The 27,432-nt window shown below is 47.8% G+C and overlaps 1 protein-coding gene across 1 annotated transcript in view; it reads right to left on the bottom strand.

Annotated features, from left to right (window-relative positions):
* Positions 1 to 27,432, bottom strand: part of ALK (ALK receptor tyrosine kinase) — a 525,427-nt gene that overhangs the window by 120,847 nt on the left and 377,148 nt on the right. The window contains exons 6-8 of the mRNA XM_030799790.1: positions 19,290 to 19,421; positions 11,357 to 11,488; positions 8,922 to 9,022 (exon numbers count right to left, since the gene is read on the bottom strand). Coding sequence (XP_030655650.1) covers positions 8,922 to 9,022; positions 11,357 to 11,488; positions 19,290 to 19,421 — 365 coding nt within the window. The remainder of the gene's footprint in view (positions 1 to 8,921; positions 9,023 to 11,356; positions 11,489 to 19,289; positions 19,422 to 27,432) is intronic.

The following is a 27,432-nucleotide window of genomic DNA, read 5'->3' as shown; positions in this document are numbered from 1 at the left end:
AGACCTCAGCTTCATCATGCAATGGGAGAGGTATTAGTTGTGAATGGCTCAAAGGTATTACATTAATTATGTCTGACTGCATTTACAATTGCTGTTGATTACTGTAGCCATTAGCAAGTGCTCCGGCAGAGTGGACAACTTAACAGGCAGTGGTGATAGAATGCCGGGCTCCAGTGGCTTCCTAGCTCTAGGTGCTGGGGTAAGAATGACTCTGGCTCAGAAAGCTCAGGAAGATGTCATTCGTTGGGTCCTCGAGACTCACTGAGGAGTCTTCTTGTTCGCTCTCATCCTGGACGAGGGTTATGCTTGCAACCACGGGGGGTGGGGGTGGGGCTGCACAATTAATTAATTAATTATCAACGAAGTGGGTTTATTGGGCATGTCCTGCTGGTGCTAATATGGACACTGTGTGAAATAACGCTGCCGACCTGCCCACGGGTTGCTGATCGACTGAGAGGAGAAATCAGAACACAAGTAGTGGCTGAATTTATGCAGCAGCAACTTCCTCATGCCTGAGTAACGAGGAACATAAGATGAGGGATCATAATAATAATAATTGCTGCCATTCATCAAGCTTTGCACAGAAGACAAAGGCTTTTCACATTTTCCTCTGATCCTGGTAACAACCTTATGCAGCAACTAAAAAGGTTTTTTGTTGTTGTTGTTGTTTTCTCAAATTAAAGGAAATCACTTGCTTGAGGTCATAGGGCTCCTCAGTGGGGCAGAGCTGGGATCTAAACTCAGGCCATCTAAGTCAAATCCAGTATTTACAGATTCGGTTGGGGAGTTGGGCAGACTTGGTTTGAATCATGACTCTGCCTCTAGCAGGGTGACCTTGGGCAAGTCACTTAAACTCTTTAAGCTCCAGTTTCTGTATCAGTAAATGGGGATAACAATTTATTATAATGAGATAATGTAGGTGAAATGCTTAGCACAGTGCCAGCCTTATACTAGGGAATCAATATTTGAAAACTACATCCTTAGTTGGCTTTACCGATACTAAGGGTCCATTTCTCCAGCTCTGGACTAAGTGAAGGCTTCTTTCTACTAGGGTGCAAAGAGCTAGGGCGTTTGAGGACCCTCATTAAGAATAATGGCTTGCTTTTTAGCATAATACAGCCAAGTGATTTGTAAGTGACCTGAAGACCAGAAGTTTTCACACTCAATGTAAGTGTTCTTAACTTTTCTGTAGAATAAACACCCCAAAGAGATCCCAGATTCCCGTGGGCTGTCTCCCCACATGGCTGGCCACACGGCAGGTTTGAAATCAATACTTGCTAGTTTACCACCTGACTGTGGACCCTCAGTGCCCCTCCCTCGCTCATCCCTCCTGCTTGGGGTCTGTGTGTGCATCCAGCCAGTCAAGTGCCTTGTTGCCATGGCTCAGGGGCTCATCAGAACAGGGAAGATTTTATCTACTCACAGGGTAGCCATGGGAGGTGGAGAGGCGCTGTAAGCTTTGACACACAGGGGATTCTCATTACAGTGATGTTACTACAGGTGTCTGGATGGTTGTCATTAGAGACTGGAAGTGGGGCCCAAATCTCTTACTCACGTAGAGAGCCTTTGGAAAAAGCCATTTGGAAAATGCCTCAAGAACCACTGCAGCTTCCTCCTTTGTATTAGAGGTCCTTGTCCTCTAATAACAAAGCTGCGGATGCCTAGACCCCAGCTAAAGGCTTTCTGAGGTTACTGTCTCTATCACTGGCAGTGTTAGCAGCTGCCAGGGCTCAGCCCTCCTGAGGTTTCAACACCAGGGTCAGGGTGACTAATGGGGTAGATGAGGGGCAACCAGAGTTGAAGCTGACTTCAGGGCCAACCAAGGCAGAGCAGGTGCTGTTCAAAATGCACCATCTATGAGCCTAATTGCGACCTAGGGGATGGAATGAGATCATAAAGGTGGGGAGGCCTTGGGGCTTCCGAAAAAGGCAGTGAAGGTGGGAGCTCTTCCTCTGTGCTTCTTAGAGTGGGGGCACATATGTTGCTCAGCTCTTCCTGGGGGTACCCAAAGCCACAGGGCAAACAGGGTGTACCTTCCTGGAGCATTAGCCACTCAATAGTAAATAATGAGGCAAGTTTGTGTGTCCAAACAAATAGGTATGTTAAGGAATAAAATACAGAATTGACATTTATTTTTAAGTTAAAAAAAGGGGTTTGTAAAAGAAAAGTCAGGCTTATGATGTTCTGCTCTGGGCCGTGTCACCAGACTTCCTCCCTGCCTTGGGTGACCTTGTTGACGGCAGCTGTCCCACTCTCAGGAGCTCCCCTGGGGAAAGTGGTGATGCTCTTGCCTCTGGAGGACACTGTGGGCCTTGCTGGCCAGCTGCGTGTGGCCTAGGGTCCTTTCCTGAGACTTCTCTCCCCATTTGTAAAAGGGTGACAGTATCATCTTCCCTGGGGGATGGGGACGATGTGGGGGAAGGCCCCTGTGTAAATATGTTGGGACTATATCAAGGTATGGGGTTAGTGTTCTGTGTAGGTGTCTGCTGGTGGGGCAGTGGAGCAAAGGGACTTTTGGCAGATCGGAGGAGGGAGCTCCCACTGGCTGGGGAGAGGAGCTGGTGGAGATGGCGGACGGGGCGGCAGGGGCCCCTTTGCTGCTGTTAAAGCATAAACTTCCTCTGAATCCAGCCACTGAACTGGGCAACACCCCTCTCCGCTGGCAATAGTGGGGAGAGGGGTGTTGCCATATTGCCAGGCTACCCAGGGCAGGGCAGAGGCCAAACCCTCCAGATTCAGGCTCCTTGGAGAAGGCAGGCTCCAGCCTTGGTCTCAGAATCATCACTAAAGTCAGATAAGAAAATAATAATAGTAATGGCTACAACAGAGTAGCAGAAACCACATGTTCCATTTTTAAGCACATAATTTTGTCTAGATTCAGGCTAGGCATTTTTCATATCTCCCCTCACTTGTTTCTTCTGACAGCCCTGGAGAGGATACCGAAGCTGAGAAGAGTGGGGTGCTGTGCTCAAGGTCTCCAGGCTAGAAAGTGGGGGGCTTCCTCTAAGGGCTAAGGGACTTCAAGCCCCGTCCTTCCCACTGCACCACACTGCCTTGGTGATGCTCCTTTTGCACTGGCCCCACATAGCCAGCTGGATTCTTCTGGTCACAGGAGATGGTGTGGCTGTTGGGCTATGGGGCAGGAGGGAGGCAGCTCTACCTGGAGCCACCACCCTGCTCCGACTTGCTCTAGGTATCAGTGTTACCCTGTGGGAGCCAGAGGAGACCTGTGCTTTCTGCTGGGCCCAACATTATGTCCTCCTGGGCAGAGAGTGGACAACTTAGAGGGATCATATGCTAGCTTGGGGTCCTGACCGTGGTGTCCAATGCAGGAAGAGGAGTGTGCAGAGAACAGCATGTGTGAAAACAATCCCCAGCCAGACTAGCTGGATTTGCTCTCAATTTAGGCAAGCACTGACACCTAGAGCTGGACTTGCCTTCTCCCAATTCAGGCACATTCTGTCACTGCAGAGATGTCGCAGCATCAGATGAGTTGGGGGCTGGACATCCACAGCAACTCTGCCTGACGAGTATCTTGGTCCCCAAATACCTGACCAAAGGGACTTGGGCTTAGTGAGGGCAGTAGAGATAACATTACCCTGGAATCCTCTCTAGCTTGGTACTGGTCCCCAACTATTTACGAAAAGGGTTTTACAAACACCGCAAAGTGTAGCATTGCTTGGCCATGCACGGGCAGAGAGGCTGGTCCCAGGTGGGCTCTGATAGGGGCTTGCTTGTTCTTCCACCAGTCAGCCCAGAGAGGGGAAGCATGCAACATTCTTCTCCCTAGATGGTCATCCGTTCTATGCAGAAGGTAAACTGGCTCCAGGAAATAACAACTTTATTTGCAATCAAGCCCATGAGGCCTCCTGGAATGGCTTCTCCTTCCTGATTTGCTAAAGTAAGTTGGATCACATGGGGCCGAGAATGAGGCCCACCCAATGAACAAACTCCATTTGAGTCCTGTAGGTGAGTGGCAGTGTCCCCTTGGTGGCTCAGGAGTTAGACCCAGTGACTACTCCCAGCCTGTGGAGAGACAAAGTGGAGAACTCTTTGTTTACACAATGGAGTGGGATTCTGCCTCTGCCTGCAGAGACGAGGTGGTGGGGCTCTGAGTTAGGTGAGAGTAATGCCAGTTCTGATGCTTTTGAGGCTCTCATCAACTCTCCCCAAGCTGAGAAGGTTATATCTGTCCCCAGCAGGGCAGTGTGACAGGAAGAGCATGAAGCTCAGAATCCTAAGATCTGGGTTTGTGTTTATTAATCCTAAGATTTGTGTTTATTAGCTGTGGGTCTTGGGGTAAATTTCATGATCTGGATGGGGAGCCCTTGATGCCTAGGATCGGCTCTGGGAAATGAGCTGAATTCAATAGTTCTGCTCATCCTCCTTGACTCCTGTCGAGAGTTTGGTGGGGGCTGATAAAGGAAGGTCCCCTTCTGCTTTTGTTTTTCCTCGATCTCATGCCATCTGATACTAAGTTTTCTTACTCTTATCCTCCTTTTCTTGACTTTCCACAGAAGATTTTGTCACTGAGTTTAATAAACTTTAAAAACACAGCAGTCAGAAAAGTTCCTCTCTTTTTCCCATCTTGAGAGTCCTATTTGCCTGCTGCTGAGGTCAGGGGCAAGCTTCAGTAAGCCCAATCAACACAGCCTGCCTCTTGGCTTCCCTGCTTCTGCATCACACTGAGAGGCTGGAGGGAAGGATGAGCCCGTTTCCAGGGATGATCACCAGCACCCTGAAAAGTCTTACAAAATCAACCAGAGAGCAATTTACAGAAAAATTCCCTGCCTTCAGGTGCCTTCCTTTGAGAAAGGCTTCAGGGACGGATGGCCAAGGGCAACTCCAGGGGCCATGGCGTCTTCTCCCTCACATCCCTCTGGGCTACATTTGCTGGTTTTAATGACACAAAGGATGGGTCCCCTTTTCTCCAGGCCCATGTAGATGTGGAAGGGGCCCGCTGGTCACCTTCTGCCTAGATCACAGCAGCTCCCCACAGCTAATCCAACCTGATTCTTTTTATTGCTAGAGGTGATGTCAGAGGTGGAAAGGTTCGGCTGTGTCCCAAGATCCCAAAGGGTGTGTGCACGCATGTGCGTATGTGTGTGTGTGTTTGCATGTACATATGTATGTGTGAGAAGAGGGGAAAGGCAACTGCAGCTCTGGCCAGGTAGGAAAACCATCATTGAGGAACTGACCACCACAAATTGGGGGGATCCCATCTCACTTTTGGATCAAATTGCACTTCTGCAGCTCACACAAGAAAAACTGCTTCCATGCCTTGGAGGGGGAGGAAAATGAGGAAAGTCCACTTTTTCTCCCTGTAAGCCCAGAAGGCCTGAGAACATGGTTTAAATTATTCTAGTCACAGGCAGGCTATTCAAATAAAATAGAATTTCAAACCACACGGGGCTTGTTGAGACATTCAGGCTGCTCGGGTGTGAGAAAGGCAGGGGGCTGGGGTGGTGTCAGCCGCCACTCTGCCGTGCTCTTTATTACCAGTGGCTGCAATGCCAGACACATCCGCGGGTGTCTCAAAGCCGAGGCGGATTCGAGCAGGTCTGACAGCAAGTGAGCACATGAAAGCCACTGCAAGCCTTCCCTCCCCGGTGGCAACTTTAATTATTTGAACTGGAGCTCAGAAAAATAAAAATAAAAATAAAATCAGAATATATTGTAAGTGGCTCCCCAGTCTCCTGCAGAGAAGAGCTTGTGGTGGAGAGGAGGAACACAAAAAGAAAACCAAAACCACAACGTTCTCTCTTGTTTGTGGCTGGGCGAGGCAGAGGTCTTTAAGTATTCATGCCCCATGTGTAACTGTGCAGAGAGATAGGAGGCAGCCGTGGTAGTCAGCAAGAGCAGGCTGCAGGAGCCTGGAGGGAGGAGGTGGGAGTGGAGCAGGCTTCTGGAATGCCCTGGAAGTTAGATTGGCACAAAGGCACACTGTGGCTATGACTCCATTATGGGGGGCTCCTGACCTGGTTTCATATGCTCTCCCACCCGCTTCTCTTCGCCCCCACCTCCATCATTTCTCATCCCTTTTCTGACTCATCCTTCTAAAAGACAAGTGATATCACGCTATTTGGGGCCACAGACAGGGGAGGAAAACTCTCTGCATGGGCTCAGAATGAATTTCAGTCACAAGTGGCAAGCACACCTACGGCCAATAGCTCTGAAGTTTCAGTGCACCTCCAAATCACCAAGGACAGGGTTTAAAAATGCAGAGCCCTGGGCCCCACTCTTAGCGATGGCATTCAGCAGGTCCAGGGTGGGGCATTTGTTACATTTTCCAGGTGAATGTGATTGGTGAAACACAGAACTATTGGTTAACTCACTTCTAGATTTTGCAGGAAATTCTCAAAGATGACACCAGTTCTTCTCTGGGAATCCATTGATGATTGTGGTTTCTTGAGATAGTGTACAGTGACTTTAACTTCCCGGAGACCAGGACTGAGCTGGGTTTGGAGAAGGTCCTTTGTGATAGGCATCAGCCTCAGGGATCAGCTGGACCAGTCGCCATTCCCTGTGGGCCTGATGCTCATCAGAGTCCTGTCCCCAAAACTCTATCTAGTGTCCACCTTTCTGCACTTGGGCCCCATAGGCAACAGAGACCCCTGTAGGGTTGGTGGGGTTTGAAAGCCCTGAGTGAACCTCACATAGTCCCCCAGAGAAATGCAATATCCATTTTTTCTGGCACTGGGGTTTATCCTGCCTGGGAGGAAGAAATGAACTTCCTGCATTCTGCATTTAGGATTCACATAAAATAAATGGTAGGGCTTACAAATCTAGAAATGCATATTTCTATTTTGGTTATTTATTTTCCTGATAAAAACATTTCTCCCAACATTGGGAATTCAAAGACCCATCAGCATTAGACAAATGGTCTGAAAACATGAATGTGAAATCATATGAATATATATATAAATATAAATAATGTGAGTGTGGAATGGACTTATTCTCTTCCCTTCATTATGCCTGCTGAGCCAAGTTCTGGAAAAGGGCAGGAAATAGCAGAAACAGCCCAGAGCAAATTAGACTGCAGGAAAAATAAAACAGGCCAGTAAAACAAAACACCTGTTTAAGCTATTGATCAACTCAAAGGTTATTAGAGAAATGATGAAGTACTAGAATAATATCATTTGTACCTTGACATTTCTTTTTCTGAAATTTGGCTCTTATTAAACCCAGCGAAGAGTAAATTTAAAGACCAAATGCTCTTAAGGATCCTCCTGTCCTCTCCGGTGGGCCAACCATCTGTCCTCATTTATATGTTCTCTTAAAAAGCATTCCTTTCTAGGTACCTGCTTTCAGACACCTGAGAAATATCAGCAACGACTGTGTAATTCCACCATCTGCACGAGATAGCATGGTTTCTCAAATACAATTTAATTTAATGAATCTATTTATTTGTGCTCAGAATTCTTCCAAAAAGGATTTAAGGTGGTTCACAGAGATACATAAAATCTAGCAGGATAGCATAGCCTAGAAGAGGGTGAGAAGGAAGTGGAGAATGTTGAGTTGTAAAATCAAACCAGGAGTAAGCTGCTACAAATTGCATATCATGAAGTCCCATTTGCTTGCCAAGTGGAGCCTTGGTTTTAATTTAACCACTCCTCGGATTAAAAAATCATTTCTACATCTTTTCCATTCTTATTTGTTTTCTGTCTGTGAGTTTTTATTTTATGAGAAACTCGAGGGGCTTGAATCTGCCTGCGTCCCCTAGCAGGGGCAATCCTGTTGTCTGTCCCTCTGCTGGCCACAGAACCACCTCCCTGGGATTTCTGTTAGCCACAGAAGGAGAAGTGAATCTGGTCAGTTTCACAGTGTCCACAACTTGACAGGAAACAAATTGCTCAGAGGGTACATAGCTGTTCCTGAAACTGAGCCAGACAGGAATTTCTCCTGTGAGTGTCCAGAACGAGATGACTGGCCAAATCTAAACTACATGTAGATTTTCTACTACGTGCAAGATGTTGATGCAGGTGCAGTGAGGGAGTACGAAGAAGTACAAGACATGGCCTGCTGTCTTGGAGCTTACAGTCTGATTTCTGGCTCAAGTTCTCTTCCTCTTCCCCCAGTGTCCTTCTGAATGTTTATACAGGGTGCCAGGCACCCTGTGGGCTAAATACTGCAGTGCTTACTTTGTGCCTGATGCTCTCTTCCAAGCCCTTTGGACATTATCTATTTAATCTTCACTCTTCGGGGTAGGCACTATGAGTGTGTTCACTTACCCAGTGAGGAAACTGAAGCCCCAAGAGGTTAATTAACTGCCCAAAGAAACTGTACAATCAATCAGTGGTGGAACCTGACTTGCACTCAGAAACCTGATTCTAGAGTCCGTGAGCTTAATTACTGTACCATGTTGGGGTCTTAAGTACATTTCTTGGCCCCTTAAGAATATGACTGTATGCTAAGGAACAGGGCGCCAGTGCCTCCACCCACACACCAATGAGATAACAGCATCAGGAACCATTTGAGACAGTGGCTTTGGAGGTACCTCACTGAATGCCATTGATGTCTTAGTGAAATTTATGTAAATCAAATTTTTGAGGATGTATAGTATTTACAATGTATTACAAGAGCTCAATATTTTTAAAAAGGATTCTGTAGAAAGTCTTTGGTAATCCTTGTCACTCTCCCTTATGCTGCGGAAAATCTCTTCTGGGTTTGATTAAATCATGGTTCTACTGCAAATAGTTCAGTGCAGCTGGGTATGGCTGTTTAAGGCATGATTCTCTGTAGATAGGGCTTTACCATGTTGATGGACATGCTCTACCTTGAAGATGGCAGAGGTGGCCCTCTTGTTCTCTCCCCAGGAGAATGACCAGCCCAGCCAGCTATGCTACTTTCTTAATCTGGGTTCCGGAAGTGACAAGAGGTAGGAGGAGAAATTAGAGAACTAGAGAAACATTGAGACTTGCCTCACATGGAGAGCTCTTGATCGGTGCGGGAAATGTAGCACTGGTCACTGTAGCACTTTCAGAAGTGGGGACATCAGTGGTACTGAGCAATAGAGCATGGTCTAGGAGAGAGGAAAAGAATCACAAGCACACCATTATCAGGAAATGGGGGACCAGGGGTGCAGGGTTAATGGACTGGGCACAGTTCTTATCTAGCCTAGGGATATCTTTGAGGAAACAGATTTCTGGCCTACAATGGAGAAGAAAGCCCACCTGTCAATAATTTCTTTTTTTTTTTTTTGAGACAGAGTCTCGCTCTGTCGCCCAGGCTGGAGTGCAGTGGCATGATCTCGGCTCACTGCAAGCTCCACCTCCAGGGTTCACACCATTCTCCTGCCTCAGCCTCCCAAGTAGCGGACTACAGGCACCCGCCACCATGCCCGGCTAATTTTTTGTATTTTTAGTAGAGATGGGGTTTCACTGTGTTAGCCAGGATAGTCTCGATCTCCTGACCTTGTGATCCGCCTGTCTTGGCCTCCCAAAGTGCTGAGATTATAGGCATGAGCCACCGCACCTGGCTAACAATTTCATTCTAAACTACCTGTGAGGTCCCAGCACCATCATCTGGGCTACCACATCCCTGATCTTCCAAGGTTACCAGCTTTAGCCCATGGCCCAGGACTAGCCTGAAGCACACTGGCCTCCCCAGCTCCACCCTCCCCATTTTCAGTCATGCGTGGCCTTCCAGTGGTTTCTGCGACCTTCACTCTCTTCTCCCCTGTCCAGAACCCAGGTCATCCTGTGCCCCTGCCCATGAAGATTCACTTCTTGTATTTTCTAAGCACGGCTCTGCCTGAAAATCCGGGAGGACAGGGGCTCCCAACCCCACGTGGTGGTGGGAAGAAGCATCTGCAAACTTCCAGGGTCTGCAGAGCATTTTGTAGGTGGTCAGTGCTGTGGTATGAGTGCCATTGTGAGGTCACAACATTTTAGGGGGCCACAGAACCCCAAGCATTACTTTAGTCTTTCCTTTCTACCTTTCTGCCTCTCTCAGTAAAGGCTGTTATTAAGTAACAAATTCAGGTGGGTCAAGGGCAGAGTAACCAAGAGATCTCAGCAAGCATGAGGTGAGATTCAAGGAGCTGGCATTGTGTGACTGGGGACAGAAAAGCCCTCATGCAGGCAGGCGGATCACAATTGTTGCCTTGAGATTTCTGAAGGGCTGCCTTGGTGGGAGAGGGGATAGTTCATTTCTGTGGGGCTCCAGGGGGCAAAAGTCATGATAGATGAGTAGAAGTCACAGAGAGGTGGAGCTTGCAAGCTAATCTGTGACTGAGAACAACAGCATGGGCTGCTCTAGGAGGCAGTGGGAGCCCTGTCACTGGAGGTATTCCGCAGGGCTGGATGTTTGTTTGCTATGGGTGCTGTAGTGGAAATTATCAAACTGGGAACAGAGACATTAAGGGCACATCCAGCTTGGAACTCCATTTCTCTCCTCTGTGTCTTTTACAGACAGAATGCTAAGAATGATGCCGCTGCACGGTAAGGACTGAGCCAACTCTTACTTTGTTCAACAAATAAGCATTGGAGGGTCTCTATTTCCACAGAAAGAAGGCAAATGAAGAGGACAGAAGAAGGAGAGAGACCTTCCTACCCCATCAGCCCTATGCTGCAGAGAGGTGGGCACCAGGGCCTGCCCGGGCCCCACCACTAGGGACAGCCCCCAAAGCTGGCTAGCCTGGCCTCTCCAGCAGCCTAATGTTGGGAGCTGTGCTGGCCTTATAGACCCTCTGTGATGCCACATCCTGCCCAGCCTGGTGTCTCTGAGTCTGGAGTCAGCTTACCCAGGAGCGGCTGGCTATCTCTTGGCTGCACGGAGGCCCTTTGCTTTCTGCCAGACATGCAGGGTTTGTGGGGAGGATGGGCCCCGGAGAGGGGGGGACAGGTATTACTAGCTTAAATCAGGGTTGAGGTGGGAGGATGGCTGGAGGGGCTGTGCTGCAGGGAATGGACCATGGACCAGGTGTAGGGTGAGGTTCCCTGGGCACAACCCCGGGGCAAATGACACAAGGCCTTGCTGTGCCTCAGTCTCCCCAGTCATAAAGAGGGCTATGGCTTTCCCTACCTCTCAATGAATTATGTGCCTGACACATAGGACACCCTCAACACATACTTGTTGATGGAAAGGATTATTATCGTTGTTGCTGTTATCTTTTTGTTAATCCCTCCTCATGGTTCTTATTTTAAGTAACCAAAGGTGACATCTATCTTGGCCAGATTTAATCACTCGAAAGCCCAAGGTGTGAAGAGGGAATTGTGTGTGAGCGCTCTAGGCAAGCTTTGGTCAGACACCCGAGCTTGCCCTGCAGGTGGGGTGAAGCCCAGCCCTGAGTCTCCCATCTGTCTATGTGGGCATGAAGATGGGCACCAGGGAGAAGGGAGGAGAGCAGAAGTACCTCGGTGGTCCTGGAACCGGGCATCCTTCAGGGTCCTGACCTGCCACTGAGGAGTGTGGGGTGAGAGTGTGCCTTGGGTCCAGCCACAGAAACCATCTTCAAAGTTGCAGTAAAAACCCACAGGGAGTTTCCCTATGGAGAGAGCAGAGAGGCACAGTCATTTCCAGGACCACTAAAGGCAAAATATGCCAACGCCAAGTCAAATTAGCCAGGCATGACCAAATTATCTTCATTAGTAATATAGCTCCCCAGCCAGAATGCTGGATGACTAATGACACCGATTATAATGCAAAGAAGCCCCCAAGCCCTAACTGATGCCCGTGCTGGTTTACAGTTTTCTTATCTTCAGAAAACAAAATAGGAAAAATAACTCCTCAGCATGGGTGTTAGTCCAGTTGTATATCTGACAAAGCAGAGGCTCAGAAATGTGAAGCAACCTGACCAAGGTCACACAGCTAGCATGTAACCCAGTTAGGCTCGAACCCAGGTCTTCTGCTTCTAAATTCTGCACTCTTGATACTGATCACCATGATTGGACCCCAGGAGAAGCCGCTGTAGAGCTCACTACATTTCTAATGGTTGACACAGTGTCCAGACTGTGGTGGTGGTTGTGGCAGTGTTGGCTGGGGGTTTGTCTGGGTCCATCAAATTACCTGTCTGCAGAGACACATATTGCTCAAAACTTTCCATTTGCTTTCCCTTATCTCCCAGCCCCCTTGCAGTTAAATGAAGACATATGATGTGCTCTGGCCAATGAAACATGAGTGGAAGTGATGTGTCTCCTCTGAATTAAGGCTGTGAAAAGCCCTTTTGTAAATCTTTGGTCTCTCTCTTCCTTTGCTGAAACAACCAATGAGAGTTCTTGTTCCTAAGGGTGACACTATATTGATGGAGGGGCCTCTGCCAGCCTGGGTCCCTGAGTGATCCTGTGGAGCAGAGGCCCCTCCCACCCACACCCTCATTGGACGGGTACTGTAAATGTTATCCCAAGTCACTGAGATATGGGGTTTATTACTGCAGCATAATCTAGCCTGTCCTGATCAAACAATCCCAGTCATTGGGGCCTCTTTATATCATCAGTGGGCTCAGCACAAAGGGCACGTCATCTTTTTCTCTACATCAGACTGATCTCAGGTCCCATTGAAGAGGCGACAGTCAGCTTTCTAGACTGTGTATTTCCCAATATACAGTCCACAGAAGGAAGAGGAAAGGATAAGAGGGTGAGAGAGAGAGAGCTCACTTTCTCCAGCTCACTCTGAGCATGGCTCCAGGAAAGGCACTCAGCCCTGAGGAGCTAGTGGGCTATTCCAGGCAATTTTGATGGCTCCCAACACCTCCCAGCCTAGCTGCGGAGAAGCCTGTGTCTCCACGTGGGAGGAAAGAAGCTCTCTAGCTGAGACCCACAGCACTGCATGTCCTTCCTCTGTCTCAGCCTTCTTGGCAGCAGCAGGCTGACAAAGAGGGCCCTAACGCTTCCTGGCTGTGACAGCACCTTAGTGAATTATTATTCATTTCCCCCCGATTCTCTGTGCATTTCACACAGAGGCAGAATTATAAATTAAAACAGGCTGTCACTGACTTTGAACATCTCTTCCCATTTACACCCCCCTGAAGAAATCATTTCCCCCTAAGCCCCACATGTTTCTCTGATTAAAAATCCCAAAGCTAAGAAGAACTTTCTGTTTTATCTTTTATTCCCCCCTCAAGGGATCCCGCATCTACTTCTTTTGCAGAAACCAACTGGTGGAAGTGACCTTCTCATGGAATGTCCTTCACAAGTGAGTTTTAAAAACCAAGGCCCGACAGGGTGCGGTGGCTCATGCCTGTAATCCCAGCACTTTGGGAGGCTGAGGCAGGCGGATCACCTGAGGTCAGGAGTTCGAGAACAGCCTGGCCAACATGGGGAAACCCCATCTCGACTAAAAATACAGAAATTAGCCGGGCCTGGGGGTGGGCGCCTGTAATTCCAGCTACTCGGTAGGCTGAGGCAGGAGAATCACTTGAACCCAGGAGGTGGAGGTTGGCAGTGAGCCAAGATTGCGCCACTGCACTCTAGCCTGGGCGACAAGAGCAAAACTCCGTCTCAAACAAATAAGCAAAAACAAACAAACAAAATACCCCAAGGCCCATGATGGAAGATTCCAGTGGGTGATGGATTCCTGGAGGAAGGAGGAGACCGGCCTGAGGTGGGAGACGCACAGTACGTCACTCCCTCCTTACCCTTTTAGGAGGCAGAGGGAGAGAACTGAGCCTGGATCATGGGTATTGGTACCACAACAGCACTGGAATCCAGACATATGGGCTCTAGTTCTAGCCTCACCACTTCCTGCTTTGTGATCTTACAAAAGTCACTTCTTCCTCAGAGCCTCAGGTTCCTTATCTGTAAAATGGGGCAATATTAATGTCTAAATTTTACCGAGCTGGTTTGAGGATAAAGTAGGGGAGAGAGTGTGGAAACACTTTGTAAACAGCCAGAGAGGTACAAATGTAAAGTGGTGGTAGTGTTATTAATTGCCATTCATACCTAACTTGGAGCTAGCTCGTCAGAGGATGGCTGAAACTGACAGCAAGTCCCTGCCTGGCTCTCTGGAAATGCCTGTTGGAGGCTGCATATGTGATAGCTCTGCCTATGCCTTTCGGCCGGACAGGATTGAAGAAAGCCATCAGCATTCTCTGTCTTTGGAATCCCATTCTTGTTTCAGCTTGGCATAGAATCCAGGGTGAGCTGGGAGCGGAAACCCCTTTTCTTTCTGGCTGATTCAATAAAGGGAGAGGAGGTAGGCAAAAGAGCAAGACAGGCCAGTGGACAATTGATGTGGCAATTAAAACCCCTAAGGGAGGAAGGAGAGCTGAGGATTTCCATGATTGTAAACTCATCAGGGCAGCGTACTCAGCCAGAAGCCACTCCTGAGGAAGCTGGTGGGGTTAAGGTTAAGAGTCAGAACAGGCCGGGCGTAGTGGCTCACGCCTGTAATCCCACCACTTTGGGAGGCCGAGGCAGGCAGATCACGAGGTCAGGAGATTGAGACCATCCTGGCTAACACAGTGAAACCCCATCTGTACTAAAAATACAAAAAAATTAGCTGGCCATGGTGGTGGGTGCCTGTAGTCCCAGCTACCCAGGAGCCTGAGGCAGGAGAATGGTGTGAACCTGGGAGGCAGAGCTTGTAGTGAGCTGAGATCGCACCACTGCACTCCAGCCTGGGTGATAAAGCGAGACAGTGTCTCAAAAAAAAAAAAAAAAAAAAAAAAAAAATGTAGAGTCAGAACAAAGACCCCTGTGGATTAGTCTGCAACTGGGAAATCACCACTAAGGCCAATTACTGAGCAAAAGGTTGGTCTGTAGGGTTGGGTCTAATGGTATCAACTCATCCTCTGAGCATCCTTTTCTCTTCTCATTTGCCCCAAGCTCCTACTCAGTCAGCACACTGGAGGACTTCAAAACTTATTTGCTGAACAAAATGGGAGTGGGCTCAATCCTCTAACTCTTTACCACTCAAAATGTGGTCCAGGGACCAGCTGCAGCCTCATCACCTATGAATCTGTAAAATGTATGGAATCTCAGGCCTTGCCCCAACACACTGAATCAGAATCTGCGTTTTTAAGAGGCTCCCCTAGAGACTCCTGTGCACCTTAAATTTGGAGAAGCACTGTTCTAACCAACCCCCTTCTTGGGCTGTAGCCAGTTATTTCATTGGCTGGATGGCCAAATCGCGCTGTGGGTAGGTCAATCAATCCTGCAACATTTGGCAATTATGACACCTGATTCCACTCTAAGAGAGACAAATTGGTAGAGTCATGGAGCTGTGACCTCAGCAGCAGCTGTGGGAGCTGCCAAGTATAAACTCCAGGCCAAATGACACTACTTCTTTTCCTTCTTGCGTGACAACTCTGTTAACATTTTTGATAAATATGTGCTATACATTTTCTTGAAAATACAGAGTCATGGGAAAAAATGCTAGAAGAAATACATCAAAATATTATAGTTATCTCTGAATGTTTGAGAGGGAGGATTATGGGTGATAGTTATTTTCTCTTGTGTACATTTCCAGATTTTTTGTATTTTACAACCAGTATGTTTTATCTTACAATAAAGAAATACACTTTTAAAACACTGTTTTTGCCTGGCAGGAAGAGTATCCCCAGCACATAGATGAGATTATCGAGTCCATGGGGGAAAAGTGATCTGTCTGCAATACCCAGTGATTCATAGACCCATCCAGCGAATGAAGTGGGGACATCTGGCCCCTTTCTAGGGAGCCACATGCCATCGAGGCCATTGGTCAGAACGCACAGAGAGTCATGAAGACCCCCTTCAGTGCATTACAGCATCCGGGATGTCTCACTTGGATTTGGCAATGTTTAATTAGAAATGCAGGAGTGGCTGTATTGGAAAGGGGACCGAGAGTAGTGTGTTGGGTTGTGGGTTTGGAGGAGAGAGTATGATGGACAGATGAGTATCATGATTGGCTAGAAAAGGGCAGGGGAATGTCACCTCCATCTCAGGCCCTCCACTCACCCTGGACAACTCTTAGAATTTTTAAGGGCTCCAAACAGATCCAGTTACGTTGCCCAGAGTGAGTCTGATAATCTGTTTGCAGCCCCGGTGTGTGCAGGGAACTCCCTCTGGGAAGGTGTGGGGAGTTGAGGCTGGCCCGTTGGTAGGGGGAGTTGATTAAATGCAGCCTACTTTCCCCTTCCAAATTCCAACCATGGCAGGGTTTGGTCAACTACCCTGGCCCAAGATGAAAGACCCTCAGTAAGGTTCTTCAGAGGACCTGGCCATTCCTAACAGAGCTGCAGTGTGAACACCTGCTCAGAGGAAACATTTTAACAGGTTCCAGACCACCTGGGAAAGAGCTGGTATAGTCAAGAGTATTTTCCTATGATATTGGTGTTGATTCTGGAAACCATCCCCATGAAGAAAACAATAACATGAATAATACTGGCTAACATTTGCTGAGCACTTACTTGGTGCCAGGAGCTGCTCCAAACACTTCCTGCTTGTTTCTCAGACATCAGAGTGTCAGTAGGCATCACATTACAGATGAGGAACCCGAGACCCAGAGGGGGAAGCCCAAGATCTGAATCCTCCTACCCCCAGAGAAAGGAAGTAGCAGAGCCCTGGACCTCCCTGTCTCTTCCTGGCCCCTTCATCCTGGGTGTGTCTGTGGCTAGGTTCAGTGCTTAGCATAGCTAAGTGCTGGAAGCTCGTGAAACAGAGTTTACCCTGCAGTGGTTCGAGTGTGGCTCTGAAGTCAGACTGAGCCTGAATCACTGCTCAGCTGCTGGCTATCAGTTTGATCATGGACGACCACTTAAATTCCACGAGCTTCAGCTTCCTTGTCTCTAACAAAGATGGGTACAATAGCATCACACAGGATGTTGTGAGGATGAGGCAAGTTCATACATGAAAAGCGTTGAGAACAGCTCCTGACTCATAAAGGCTCAACAGCTAAGCTGGTGTTGTTGCTGTTGTTACCTTCATGGGAATGGTTTTCAGTCACCATTGGTGTGACGGGGAACACAGCAAAAATGCCGGAGAGGATTAGGCACACAAATAAGAAAAAGGATATTTTCTAAGAGTTCTGCCAAGATCTGAGTGGGAATAACTCTCCTGAATTGAACTTCCCTCCCAGCAACTGCTTTCTGTAGCCAGGAACACAGTGGGGGTGTTCTCCAGGGTGGAGGGGTTACTCTGACAGCTTGTCAGAGCCGCTTTTCAAATGTGGCTGAAAAAGCCTCTGGGCCCCAGGTTCTTGTCCTCAGTGCCTGAAGTAGACTGCCCTGAAGCTTGGAGCTGGCCAGGAAACCAATAGTGGTAAGCTTTGGAGTGGTGGGAAATGCCCTGAGCCCATAGTAATGGGTTGGATCCTGAAGGCTCAGGGCTCTAATCTGTCCCTGACATGCTGTGTGACCCTGAACAAGTCAATTGCCTTATCTGTGCCTTGATTTTCCCAATTGTCAGTCAGGTCGTGGCCTGCCCGACCTGTGTCCCAGCTGGGAAGTGGGTATCAAAAAACTTGAAAAAGCCAATCGTGAAATCACACAGTTCAAAGGCACTGCTGGAAACACTGCAGACACAAATAAATAGAGACACACACAGGCCCCTGAACAGGGCATTGTGGGCAAGACTGGCTTCACTTTGGGCCATGTGTGTAATGAGAACTGTATGAGAAAGGCCAGGAGTGGAACAGAACAGGGCAAGCAAAGCCCTTCCCTGTAACTCTTTGCTGAGTTTTATCTAAAAACATACAACTATTCCATTATCATTGAAAAACTTCACTTGAAAGTTTCGTATAGAAATGAAGTTTTAAAAATGGGAAAATGGATGTCTTTATTGCTTAAATTAGAATAAATGAAACCTTCTCCACCCCCCACAAAGGGTCCAGATGACTGGGGGGCAGAGGGCCCTGTTTGGAAACGTATTTTGGAAACTTTCTTGCAGGCCAGTGGGGTCTGCATATCTGGGAGGTGAGGCATTTGCTCCGGGTCTGGGCCGCACCCCAGTTACCATTGTGCCTCATCCTTCCCCAGTCCAGGCTCCATTTCACTCCCGCCCCTGTGTGGAGCTTTCAGTGCTTTGAGGGAAGATGCCAAGTTATTCATCTCTGCTCCAGGATCTGGCACGTTTTCCAGCTGCCTGTAGGTATTCTGGAAGCGTTGGTGGTTTCCGTGGCAAAAACATCAAGGGCTCTGGAGTGATTACTTCTGGAGAGGCAGCTGCAGGGAGCACCATGTTCAAGTGCAGGAGCACCAGCTGGGAGTCTACTCCGCCCCGACTGTCAGTGGGTCCTCGGCAATTTGTTTTCCCCTATGGAGCCCAAGTTTCCCAACTCATTCTTTCCTCTCATAAACGAAGAGTCAGTAAGCATAGATGCTGTGCCAGGAATCATGAGAGGTATTGCTATGGGAAAGATGACCAGACTCAAACCACCCACAGAGAGGAAGAGAGACATGGAAATCACCTCCATTAAACATAATGGATGCATGCCCACTAGGATGGCTAAAATTAAAAAGACAGATAATATGACGTGTTGGCAAAGATATGGAGAAAGTGGGCCCCTCATAGGGTGCTAAATGCCCAGAATAGGCAAATCTATAGAAACAAAGATTAGTGATTGGTTCAGGCTAATGGCAGGGGTTTGGAGCAAACTGGGGAGAGATACTACAGGTTCCTTTTTGGGGTGATAAAAATGTTCTAAAATAAAATTGTGATGATGGTTGAACAACCCTGTAACTATATGGAAAACAGGGAATTATACACTTGAAGTGGGTGAATTGTATATGAATTGTATCTCAAAGCTATTCATAAAAAGTAATGGCAATGATGATATTTGGATGGATCCACTGGATTGTGGGGGAAGGATCCAGAGGGAGAAGAACCAGTGGTACTTGTGGGGGACAGTCAGGGTGGCTTTCTGAAAGAATCGACTCAGGGCGAGTCTTGAAGTAGATGTGACTCGAGAAAGGAAAGGGGAGACCATGTGAGCAAAGCCATGGAGGCATGAAGGATCTGTAAGGTGGTTCCATACGGCCGGAGCTGGGGTGCATGGAGGAGGGAGACGATGAGGGGCAGGTGGGGAATGAGACTTGGAAGGCGAGGGAAGTCTGGGCATGGAGGACTTCCAATGTCACATTAGAGCTGGGCTTTTACCCTGCACATTTTCTCTGTGCCTTGAGGATGCTGACAGCATAACTTATAAGATCTTGTTTGGTTCTTGACTTATATGACTACGGACCAGGCTATTTCTAGACCACAAATCTTAGCTCTGCCTCTTGAAGACTGTGTGGCTTTGCCATGAGAGGAGTCACAATTGTCATTGGATATCGGGAAGGCTGTCCATGCTCTCATGCCTGGGATAATGGGGACAACAGGGGGTTATGAGCATGGGCTGGGCTCTGGCAGGGTGGGGTAGCCCCATCTACTCACGGCACATCTGGCTCTCATCTTCTCCCTGGGCGCAGTCCTGGTGGAAGTCACAGGCCTGCCCAAGCTGGAGGACTGTCCCATTCCAACAAGTGAAGGAGCTCTGCAGGGCCATCTTGGAGCCTGGGGATGTTCCTGGAAAGCACACAGACACACAACCATGGTGAGTTTGCATGGCCCCAGGCACCAGCTGGCCTGATGGGTTGATCCCATGGGCAGGCTGCAGGGACAGCATTATCCCCCCTGCCATTCACATCCCAAGGCCTGACTGAGACATCTGCATCTCCATCTGGCCACACCCAGGGCCAACACCAGCAGGTGAGAGGGGTCAAAACCCCTCACGCTCATCCATGGCCTGCTAGGGTATCTCACTTTCTAGGAAGGTGAGCAGCAGAGTGGTCCATGTTCCCTCCACGACATTCCTCCTCGGGGGTCCTCAAACCCATGACTTTAGTGTGCCAAGTGGATGGCCTCCAGGTGGAGTCTCACCTGCACAGACAGCTCCACCCTCAAGGTCAAATTTGGGGTACCAAGAGGTGGATCTGGTCTAGTGCATATCCCCCATGTTCTTGACCCCAGGTTCTACCACTGGAGTGACTTATTGAGAAGATATTAGAAAGATGCAGCACTTTCTGTTCTGGAATGCAAAGAACACCATCGTGCAAGCCTGGGCCTCAGATCTGGACTTGGATCCTCCTGCCTGGCTGTATGAGGCTGACCATGTCCCTTCTCTGTGTGGCCCCTGTCCCCTCCTCTATCAAAGGAGGGATTTCTATTAGATTGCTAAGGTTTGCTCTAGTCTGAAATTCTTAGATAATTAATTTTATCCAGAGGGGGAAGGGATGGGGCAGTTTATAATGGACATACACAGTTATCAGTTTCTGGATTAAGAACAATGCATTTTGATAATGAATTAACCTGTGACTACTCACATCTTTGCAGGCCCCAGAGATTCAGACCACAGGAAGGAGAAGGCTGGTCTGGCTTAGCCTCCCTGACCAAATGGAGGGCTTTGCCTGGGGACCACCTCACAAGGCCTGGCTGGTGCCTCCTGCTACTCAGCTCTTGCCTGGTGTCAGATGGGGAGCCTCTGGCCCCTGTGGAGATGAGCAGGTAGGGCTCACCTGGGTCAATACCCCAAGTGAGCCTGCCTTACCCTCTGCCTTGTTTTCTAGCTCTATCCTGGTCATAGCTGGTGCTAAACCCATCTCATTGCTCAGGGCAGTGGGGGAAGATGAACTAGGACCCCACTTGGCTAAGTCCCCCAGCCTCTCTGAGCCTCACATGGGGGTGGGGCTTTTCCAACTCTGGCTGCAAATCAAACTCAACTGATTCTGATGCAGTACTCTCCAGGTTAGGTGATCTTTAATATCTAAAATTCCATGATTTCCTGGTTCAAAGGACTCTTCCCAATAGCACTGAAACTAACATGAAGCCCAGCTTGTTTACTTCTGGAATTCCTCCATCTACTTTAGCACGTCCGGCCCTGTGAGGAAACTAGACAGGTCTTAATGATGTCCATTTCCTAAGTGGGAAAACTGAGGTCAGAGAGGTTCAGTGACTTAGGTCACACAGCTGGTATGTGGGATTCACACCCAGCCTCTCTAACTGTAAAGGTGCCCTCTCCATCTCACAGAAGGAGATGCCGGGGGTGGCCTTGTGCCCTCTTTTCTAGGGTAGTCCAGATAAGGCAAAGTTTGTCAGATGACAGCAGATGGCCACCCAGCATTATCCACCCTGCCTCCTGCAGGGCATTCTCTGCAAATACTAGTCATGGAAAAACAGATCCCACCTCCTTCCAGGGAATCATATCTGAGCCCTTTCACCTGCTCTTCAAGGTCCCTGTGATCTGGGCCTAACTTGCCTTTGCCTCTCCCACTGCCTCTCCTCATGGACTCTGTGCTGCAGGCTCCCAGGGGGTGATGAACGTGGTAGTGTGATGGTTGTGTGATGATGCACCCCATACTCTGCTGATTGAAATCCTACTGTCCGTCCAGGTCCAGCTCACAGACACTGCCTGCAACAATCCTCACACCTTCCTCCCCATCTCCATTTGGGAGCTGCTGGTTCCATGCAACCTGCCTCCAGAATGCTTGTGCATGATCCCATCATCTCCATCAAGTTGTTTGAGCTTGGCGTTCCCCCAGCCTTAGCAAGTGCCTGGCCCCTAGGAGGGTTCATGAATAGCCTGCATGTTAGGTTACCTATCTTAAGTAGGCTGAATAGCAGACCTCCAAATAGACACATCTGAATCCCTGGGGCCTGTGAAAATGTTACCTGTGTGGTAAAAGAAGCTTTGCTGGTGTGATTAAGAATCTCTAGCTGGAGATATTAACCTGGAATATCTAGGGTTGGGGGGCATGGGCAATGTGATCACCAGACAAGAGAGTCAAAGTAAGAAGTAGGGACTGTGAGGGTGGAAGCAAGCGTTTGGAGTAGTGGGAGGAAGGGGCCACAAGCCAAAGGGTGCTGGCAGCCTCTGAAAGCTGGAAAAGTCAAGGAAGCGATTCTCTTAAAGCCTCTAGGAGGAACCCGGCCTGCCTGACATGACTTTAGTCCAGTGAAACTAATTTCATACTTCTGCCCTCCAGAACTGTAAAAGAACAAATTCATGTTGCTTTATTACATTTGTGGTAGTTTTTACAGCAGCAATAGAGAATGAACACTCCATCGAAACCTGACTCCCGCTGAAATCCCAGATAGCTGAGGCTCCCATCATCGGGATCCCAGAGTAGATTTAGATCCACTTCTCAGTGCTCTAACTTGTTTTTGTGACTAGATCTTTGCGGTCCCCTGAACTGTTCACCTCTACCTTTTTCTTACTCACACAGAAGGAAAAACACCACCCCATTCATCCCTGGGCCTCAAGATAGCCTAAGCAAGGTTACCCCAAATAACTTATAGATTCTAAGTGCAGGAAAATGCACAACAAAAAATTACCCTTGAACAATACAGGTTTGGACCCACTTGTACATGGATCTCACCCAACGCGGATGGAAAATACAGTATTTTTGGGTTTGGCAGGGCTGACTGAGCCTGTGCAGATTTGGGGGTCCTGGAACCAATCCCCCACTGTATGGAGGCCATATTCTCAGACAAACACACAGGATCAAAGTACAGAGGGAACAGCAGAATGAGACACAATGCTCATTTTAGGATGTAAAATGTCAAATTCATTTTGCAGCTTTAATTTTGGGCATCAATTCTTCACCGGTCATTCATGTCCTCTTGGAAGCTGGAAGGTAAAATGCTTTCTGCACACACTGGTGCTGGTCCCACGGAAGGTGTGTTCTCCCTAAAACAGTGGGAGGAGATGCCCCCTTGCCTGGGGAGCTGACGGGGCTGTGTCCCAGGAGTCGAGAGCACCCCAGAAGCAGCACCTGCTTGCCTGCTAAACTTGTAACAACCAGGACAGGGCAGTTCTATTCTTTCTACTTAGTAGGAGAAAATGGGGAAGGCCAGTGTCCTCTCTGCCCCTCTTTCAAGGCACAGGTATTTAGGATAACAAGAAAAGTTCTCACATTTGCTTGGTGATTTTGTTTCCAAATCACTCTTACCACAGGAGACCATTAAATATAGTTAAGACCTTATTACCCTTGCTCCCAGCCCTGCCACAGAAAACATAAGTGAACTTAAAAATCAGCCAGGCACAGTAGCTCACACCTGTAATCCCAGCACTTTGGGAGGCCAAGGTGGGCAGGTCACGAGGTCAGGAGATCAAGACCATCCAGGCTAACATGGTGAAACCCTGTCTCTACTAAAAATACAAAAAATTAGCCGGGTGTGGTGGTACGTGCCTGTAGTCCCAGCTACTTGGGAGGCTGAGGCAGGAGAACCACTTGAACCAGGGAGCCAAGACCGTGCCATTGTACTCCAGCCTAGGAGACAGAGTGAGACTCCATCTCAAAAAAAAAAAAAAAAAAAAAAAAAAAAAAAAAAAAAAAAATCTATGAGGTCTCCTTCAACCTCCGGGACAAATCTAGGCTGTGTCTGTTTCATCCACACCTTATGTCCCAATGTGCATGAGTGTTTCACACACCAATCACCTGTCATTCCTCAAAGAGGTCTTACAGCTTCTTTTACTTTCCTTCATTCTAAAAACGGAATCCAATTATCTGAAGTTCAAAAGCAGTGTCAAAAGAAACAAAGAAAATGCCCAGAATCCCACCACCCAGGGGCCACCATTTTTAACATCTTGGTAGATTTCTCTTTGGTTTAGTTTCTTCTGCCCATGCTTTATAAGTATGTATAGTTGTGTCATACATATAGGCCTTAAAATAATTTAGGTTGTATCACAAACTTTTCCAAAGGTTTTAAAATTTTCCCATAAAAATCCTTTTTAATCGCTACAATATTGTGCAATATGTCCCATCATTTATTTAAACATTATTCAATGATTGGGCTGCTAGTCTGTTTATGATAACGCTTTGAAGAATATCTTTGAGCGTAAACCTTTGCCTGCACTGCAGATTATTTTCATAGGATAGATTCCCAGAAGTGGAATTACTGAATCAAAAGGTATAAACATTTTAAAGGCTCTTAATACAGATTGCCAAATTGCCTTCTAGAAGTTAATCCAAAATTTACACTCTTCACCAGCTGTGTTCATACATGCATATCCCTCATACTACATCCTGGCCAACCCTGAGTTTTACCAGAATTTTTATTTTTAACTAAAGGTATCCCTCTGCTGTTTTATTTTGGATTTCTTTGATAGCCAGTGAAGTTAGATTTTTTTTTTTTTTTTTTTTTTTTTTTTTTTTTTTTTTAGGCAGAGTCTCACTCTGTGGCCTAGGCTGGAGTGCCGTGGCGCAATCTCAGCTCACTGCAACTTCTGCCTCCTGGGTTGAAGTGATTCTCCTGCCTCAGCCTCCCAAGCAGCTGGGATTACAGATGTCTGTCACCATGCCTGGCTAATTTTTGTATTTTTAGTAGAGATGGGGTTTCGCCGTGTTGGCTAGGCTGGTCTTGCACTCCTGGCCTCAAGTGATCCGCCCACCTTGGCCTCCCAAAGTGCTGGGATTACAGGCATGAGCCATTGTGCCCAGCCTTGAGGTTGAATTTTTTCTCACATTACTAGCCTTTTTTTTCCTTTCCAAATTCATTTTTTAGGGAATTGCCAATGTATTGATTAGGTTCTTCCTGTTTTCATACTGAGTTGTATGAGGTCATTAATAAGGATGTGAAACTATTTATTATATGCGTGACAATTTTTCCCAGTATTTTATGTATATTTTCATTCTGTTTATAATGTATTTTGATAAATAGGCATTTTAAATTTTCTGAGACAGGGTCTCTGTCACCTAGGTTGGAGTGTCATGGCGCAACCTTGGCTCATCCTAGCCTTGACCTTCCCGACCTCGGGTGATTCTTCCACCTCAGCCTTTTAAATAGCTGGGAATAGAGGTGTGCAGCACCATATCTGGCTACTTTTTTTTTTTGTAGAGATGGGGTTTCACCATGTTGCTCAGGCTGGTCTCGAATTCCTGATCTCAAGCGATCCTCCTGCCTCAGCCTCCTGAAGTGCTGGGATTACAGGTGTGAGCCACTGCACCCAGCCTGAAATTTTCATACGATGCCACCCTATTCATATTTTCCTTGGTGACTTCCTCTTCGATATGGATGCTTACAGAGTTTGTTCCATGTGGGATCAGTAGGTCATATGTGGTTTACCCTTTGGAATCTTTGGCTTCCCCTCTCCTCTGGGGACACCTTCCACCAACTCTTCCTTTTTCGGCACTGGGGATCTAGATCTCACCACCTCATCTGTGCCATTCTCATGGATTCTCCCCTCCATGAATGGCCCTTTTCCTCGGGTACATTACTTCTTCTTACAATTAATGTGGTAGACACTCCGCTGCATATCATTACTATGGCTTGTATGCCTGACTTCCTCATCCACTGCAAGTGACTTGAAGGGAGGTGTCAAGTCTCACCTTCAAGAGCCTCAGACAGTGTCTGGTATAAAGATCTAAATTCTCCCTATTTGGGAATTGAACTGATCCTGTGTATTAGCTGGGGAAGGTCTCATTATGCCCATTTGATAGTTGAGAATACCAAAACTCTGAGTGGTTACTGGCTGGCTGAGGGATTGGTGGAAACCCATGGATTTGGATCCCTTGTTCTCTATTCTTTATGCTGCCTCCAAGGAGTGGTAATGGTGGGCATGGAAGGTCAGGCTGTCAGCATCTCTGCCCTTCACCCACACACCTCGACAAAAGAGGAGGCCCAGGAGCAGAAGCCAGTGTGGCTTCCACTCTCTGGGGCCTTGGATTTTGTCCCCTGGACCTGTCTTCCTGGGTGGAAGCACAGCAGCAGCCCAGAGGTGCCTACGTTTTCAGCACTGCTACCAACTCTGCCCAGTCTCCCTCCCCGAATGGAGACTTCCAGGCTCCCTGGCACAGCCTCCTCCATCCCACAGGGAGCTTTACACTTGCGGGAGAGTCAATTAGATGGATGCCTGGTACTGTGATCTCTACTGCCAGCCCAAACCCCAAACTAATGAGGCACAACAAAAAACAATGCTCTGTCTTCTCAAGTTCTGTTTTTTTATGGGGCCCATAAATTCCAAGAAGGAATGTATCCTTGGTGAATGATTTTAATCAAGGGCCTGAGTTCCCAAACAGCATCTTCTCTGTGGTTATAAAATGATTGTTCTGGCCTGCGGTGTAGAGTACCCTGAGGCCCTGGCTGGCCACAGCCTGCAGAGCAGCGAGGAAGGGCAGTGGCTTGGACACGAAAAGCCAGCTCCTGTTTCCCGTCGACACTTCTGATGCCTTCTGCCCATGTGGTTCCTGGTAACCACTGAAACACCTAAATGCCCTAACAGGCAAAAGTAAGGGAGATCTGAGATCAAGCCACTCTGGGAAGAGTCGGTGTTTGGGGATCTTTTATTAGTAAGGGTCCTTTCTATGGGAATTTACATACTAGCCTTTGAAATGGCACTTACCCCAGATTAACAATGTAAATCACAGGGGGTTACCTTTATATAGCATTTTAATAGCTTTCAATGTATTTTCTTTACCCTTCGTTTGAATCTCATAAAAAACTGGAAGGACTGTTAGTAATATGCTCATTTGATTAATCAGAAGACTGAGGATGTGAGAGCCTACACAATGCACAGAGAAATGATTTTTAGACAATAAAGCACTACAAAAGGTAGCCAGCGACTTACTGGGTACTTTGCAAGTGGTCTCACAGCTAGTAAGCCACAGATAGGGGCCCAAGGCCTGGTCAGATGATCCCAGCTCGAGTTCCTCTCCCATGACTCAGATTAAATTGTCTTCTAGGAGAGGCTCCCTGACTGCCCATGGGAGTCACTTGGGAAGTGAGGAATATTTTTGATGTTCAGGCCAATGAAATCAGTATCTCTGGAGGACAGATGCTTGGCACTGGTGGTTTTAAAAGTTCAGGGTGCCGTGGCTTACACCTGTAATCCTAGCACTTTGGTGGGCTGAGGCAGGGGGATTGCTTGTGGTCAGGAGTTCAAGACCAGCCTGACCAACATAGTGAAACCCCATCTCTACTAAAAATACAAAAATTAGCCAGGCGTGGTGGTGGGCACCTGTAATCACAGCTACTTGGGAGGCTGAGGCAGGAGATCCCTTGAACCTGGGGGGCAGAGGTTGCAGTGAGCCGAGATCATGCCACTGCACTCAAGTCTGGTGACAAAGTGAGACTGTCTCAAAAAACAAACAAACAACAACAAACTGTTCCTCGGGCGATTCTCAGGGGCATATGGTTGAATATTATCTCCTTGGAGGCCTGGAGATCTTGGGCTGAGATGCCTCTGTATCAGGGATGGGTTCTTCACCTTTACTATCTTCACTGTTGATCTCAAATCCTGTCTCCAAGGCCCCTTCCATCTCTGATGTCCTGTTCTGGGCAGTAGCTGTTGGTGGCTACATGTCTGTGAGGTTGATTGGATTAGTGTCGACTTTATTAATGCTGGGTGTTGTTAATGACCCTCCCCTGAAGCCTTCTCCCCTCCAGGGCATCTTTCCAAAGCCACACACCCAGCAAACTTGCCTCTCGATGGGATTTCCTGTCTGAGTCATCTGTCACTTGCATCCTGGAACATCTCTCCTGGAGCAGCATGCCACATTTGTTTGCCCATTTATCTCCTCTCTGGTTATAGTAGAAATTA

This window comes from Nomascus leucogenys, chromosome 19 (assembly GCF_006542625.1).
Source record: "Nomascus leucogenys isolate Asia chromosome 19, Asia_NLE_v1, whole genome shotgun sequence".
Lineage (NCBI taxonomy): Eukaryota > Metazoa > Chordata > Mammalia > Primates > Hylobatidae > Nomascus > Nomascus leucogenys.
Note: the sequence above shows the minus strand (reverse complement) of the source record. Positions and strands in the feature narration are given on the sequence as shown.